Source organism: Fukomys damarensis, unplaced genomic scaffold (genome assembly GCF_012274545.1).
Source record: "Fukomys damarensis isolate Sample0158 unplaced genomic scaffold, DMR_v1.0_HiC HiC_scaffold_39, whole genome shotgun sequence".
Taxonomy (NCBI): domain Eukaryota; kingdom Metazoa; phylum Chordata; class Mammalia; order Rodentia; family Bathyergidae; genus Fukomys; species Fukomys damarensis.
Window position 1 is genome coordinate 128,426,354 of NW_022900951.1, and position 4,123 is coordinate 128,430,476.

The following is a 4,123-nucleotide window of genomic DNA, read 5'->3' on the forward strand; positions in this document are numbered from 1 at the left end:
CTGGGGATCGAACTCCGGTCCTTGTGCTTGTGAGGCAGGCGGCAGAACCACTGAGCTAAATCTCTGGCTTTTCTCTAAGTTTTATAACTATTTTGAAGTTACAAACAAGCCTTTAGAGAAAAAGAAACAAAGCCATTTGTTTTAAAAAGAAAATAGTAGAGTAGTAGAAAATTACTAAAATTTGTAATGTATTTTTGTTTTTAAAGGAAGATGTAGACTCTTTCATGAAACAGCCTGGCAATGAGACTGCAGATACAGTACTAAAGAAGCTGGATGAACAGTACCAGAAGTATAAGTTTATGGAACTCAATCTTGCTCAGAAGAAACGGAGGTAAGTATAAAAGCTCTTTTTAAAAAAATCTTGTAAGGCGTGAACTTTTTTTGTTGTTTTTTGAAGCACGGTTTATGGACTATGTGGCTCAGGTTGTCTTGAACTCATCATATCGCGCAGGTTGGCCTTGAACTCATGATCCTCCTGCTTCAACCTTCTAAGTGCAAAGATTACAGGCTTGCACCCCAGGCTTTACATGCAATAAAATAATCCATAAATCAAATGTTTAGTTTGATGAATTTGACAAATGCATCCAGTTCTCTCCAGAATTGATTCTTGCCCAGATAAGACTATTCCATCACCCCAGGAAGTTCTTTCATGACTCTTTCTGATCACACTCCCCATCTCCACAACCACTTTTTCCCACCTTAAATTAGTTTTGTTTGTTCTTGAGCTTCATTTAAATGGAAGCGTTGGTAGTTACTGTTTTGTTTCAGCTTTCTTATTCTTAGTATAATACTTTGAAAATTCTCTGTGATGTTGTATATACTAGTAAATTAGTTTAAGTGCTGAGTTGTGTTCATTGTGTATAGATTTACTACAGTTTTAATATATTTTAATCTATTTGCCTACTGGTGGGCATTTGGAATGCTTCCTCCTTTTGGCTTTGTCTTGATGTGAACATAAATTTTCATTTCTCCTAGATAATATCTAGAGGTGGAATTGCTGAAGTATATGTTTGGTTTTATGAGAAACTGCCAAAGTCCTCCCAGGTGACAATATCATGTTATGTTCCTACCAAGAGTGTATGCGCTACAGGTGTTTCACATTGCTAGTCTAAAGATAGTTTTGCAAACATAATGGAATGAATATTGAAGACTTTATTCCAAAGTGTCTAGGATCATAGCATTGATCCTTCTAATTTTGCTAGTGAAAGATCCAGAGGGAATTGATTTTCCCAAGATTTCATGAATAGGCATAGCTCAAAGGAATCCTTGCTCTCAATTTGTACTGTATTTTTTATGTAGCTTATAAAGTGAATTCACTGTAATATTTGTGTATATTTGCATTATGTATGTCTCAGTATTCTACTGTCAGTTAAACATTCATGGAATATCAATCACATGCCATATGAAATAAAGTTTAGTGTCTGCTTTCAGTACTGTACAAGGACATAATCTAGGGTGTATGCCAGGTACGTAAATAAAATAAGCATACCACACAATAGTAGAGATACTTTGGTACTAAATACTAAGTTAGCATAGGGCACAGCATGATCTGGAGGAAGCTTCCAAGAGCAGCAGATGACTAACATTTCAAAGATTGGATATTGAGTTTGAAGTCAGATGAATGGGAAGAATAGCCTGAGCATAAGGGACATAATTTTGTTTTTAGATAATATCATTTGATTTTGGTGAAGATGGAATAAACGTGAATATGGAGTGAATATTCGATGAGATGAAAAGTCATTGACATGGACAGAGTGTTAATGAACAAAAGCAGGATAGAAAACACTATGAATAGTGTGCTCTTGTACTGGTTAGATTTTAGAAAAGTCTAAATGCACACAAATATCAGGAGTGACTCACACTAAAGGTGTATTAGCAGCTAGGCGTGGTGGGGCACAAAGGATCTTGGGTTCGAGGCCAGCTCGGACTACATAGTGACTTCAAGGCCAGCCTGAATTACAGAGTGAGCACCTGCCTAAAAAAAACGAACAAAAGAAAAAAGAAAATGTATTATTAGTAGTGATCTGTATGGTAAAAATACAGTATTTTTCTTATTTTGGCTTGTTTGTATCTTTATTTTTCTATAATGTGTGTGTGTGTGTGTGTGTGTGTATATATATATATATATATATATATGTATATATATACATATACACACTCTTTGTGTTATTTATTGTTTTTTTTGAGACAGGGTCTCACTATGTAGTTGAGACTGACCTGGAACTCACTATGTAGCCCAGGCTGGTCTCGAACTCACAGCAATCCTCCTGCCTCAGCCTCCCTACTGCTGGGATTACAGGTGTGTGCCACCACACCCGGCCAAAGTTTTTTTATTTTTAAAAAGAAGAAGAAAGCCATTAGTGATAGCCTGCAGGAAGGTTACATAGAGAAGAAAATGAACTTGAGAGGGGGAAATTTGTGTATTAAACAAAGTTAACATTGCTAACTCTAGCGCTGTGGTACAGTAGGACACTCACTCCAGCTTTACATAGGCTTTATGCCTAAATGTGGGAATGAAAATTAGAGCATATACCTACACCTTTCCTAACAAGATATACTTGGGATACATTAGTGAACTGAACAGTGTATCTGTCCCTGGGGAGGTCATAATCTAGTGGAATCTACACAGTAAAAGTTCAATAATTATTTATTGTGTACCTAACATGTCCAAGCATTATCCTAGACACTTAAAAATAAGCAGATAAAATTTTGTGTCCTCACAGAGCTGACATTCTAGTGAGGTAAAAATTTTTATGGTAGGTTATAAGGTGCTTAGGCACTATGCAAATAGGAAATAAAGAATGAAGGATGTGGATGTCAGGAGGTAGCAGTGGCTAAGGGTCTTAAGAAGGTGAATAACATGATCAGACTATGTAAATCACTTGGGTAACTGTTGGTTGAGAATCAAGGGCAGAAGCAAAGCCTTTTTATTAATGAAGCTAAGGTTGATGATGACTTAGACCATGGTGATAGCAGTAAGAAGTGGTAGGAAAGAGTCTAGTTTGAAATTCTGAATCTAGTTTGAATTTGGCACCAGCATGATCTGGTGTATTGGAGGTGGGTTATAAAAGGGAGGCATGGAGGTGCCTCTGAGGTCCAAGTTGTTAAGAGAGTAGTTGTCATCTGAGATGGGCAGGAGTGGGCAGAACGGTTTTGGGGAGAACCTGGGAGATCAGTTTTGGACACATTTTGGAACATCATCCAGAAATATTTGGAAATCATCCAGAAAAAAAACATTTAGAAGAAGCTGCCCATGAGGTTAAAGGGAAACCAGGAAAGGGGTACTGGAAGCCAAACTAGAAAAATCTCACAGAGGAGGAAATGATCTGTGTCAAATAACTGCTAATGGCGAAGGTAAGATGAGAACTGAGAATGGGCTTGGACTAAACAAAGTGAAATTTATTGGTGTTCTAGAAGAGAATAGCGCCGGTCAAGTGTTTTAAGAAAATTAAAGTAAAAGGATAGAAAATACACCGTGCAATTTTCAAAGCGAAAGCTATTGAAATAAGCCTTAATGTCAGGTAAGATATATATTAAGTAAAAAGCCATTATTAAAGATTGTCACATCGTAATGATCAGTTCAACAGTAAGTTACAACAGCTGGAATTACTAATTCTCAAGTTTTTTAAGTAAAAGGCAAATCACTAACTTTTTTTTTCATTTTTCTTCTTTTTATTGAGTTTATTGGTACAATCTCGGTATACAATACAGTTACATTCATCATTGGGATTCTGTACATTTACATAATAGGTCTTGATTCTCATTTTTTCCCCTTGTCCCTGGCCTCCCTTCACCCCCTCCTCCCCTCCCCATTTACAAACACTTTATTTCCATTTTTTCAGTTTCTCATATTTTTTTTCCTCTCCCTTATTACCTTTTCCCCACCCTTCCCACTTTCCCTACACCTTTAGGCCTTTACTTCCTATTTCACATTATTAATTATCTCATTAGGATCCTGTGTACTATTATAGTTTTTCACACCAGAGAAACTATTCGGTATTTCGGTTAAAGAAATCTCTGTATGAACATTAAAAATAGGGAATCCTAAAATAAAAGTAAAAAGGAAAGTAAAAGAGAAAAGGCAATGATGTAACATTAAAATAATCCTTAATTCTGGAGATGA

At 36.3% G+C, this 4,123-nt stretch overlaps 1 protein-coding gene across 1 annotated transcript in view; it reads left to right on the forward strand.

Annotated features, from left to right (window-relative positions):
• Window positions 1-4,123, forward strand: part of Vbp1 (VHL binding protein 1) — a 41,357-nt gene that overhangs the window by 4,579 nt on the left and 32,655 nt on the right. The window contains exon 2 of the mRNA XM_010625174.3: window positions 207-331. Within this exon, the coding sequence (XP_010623476.1) occupies window positions 207-331 (125 nt within the window). The remainder of the gene's footprint in view (window positions 1-206; window positions 332-4,123) is intronic.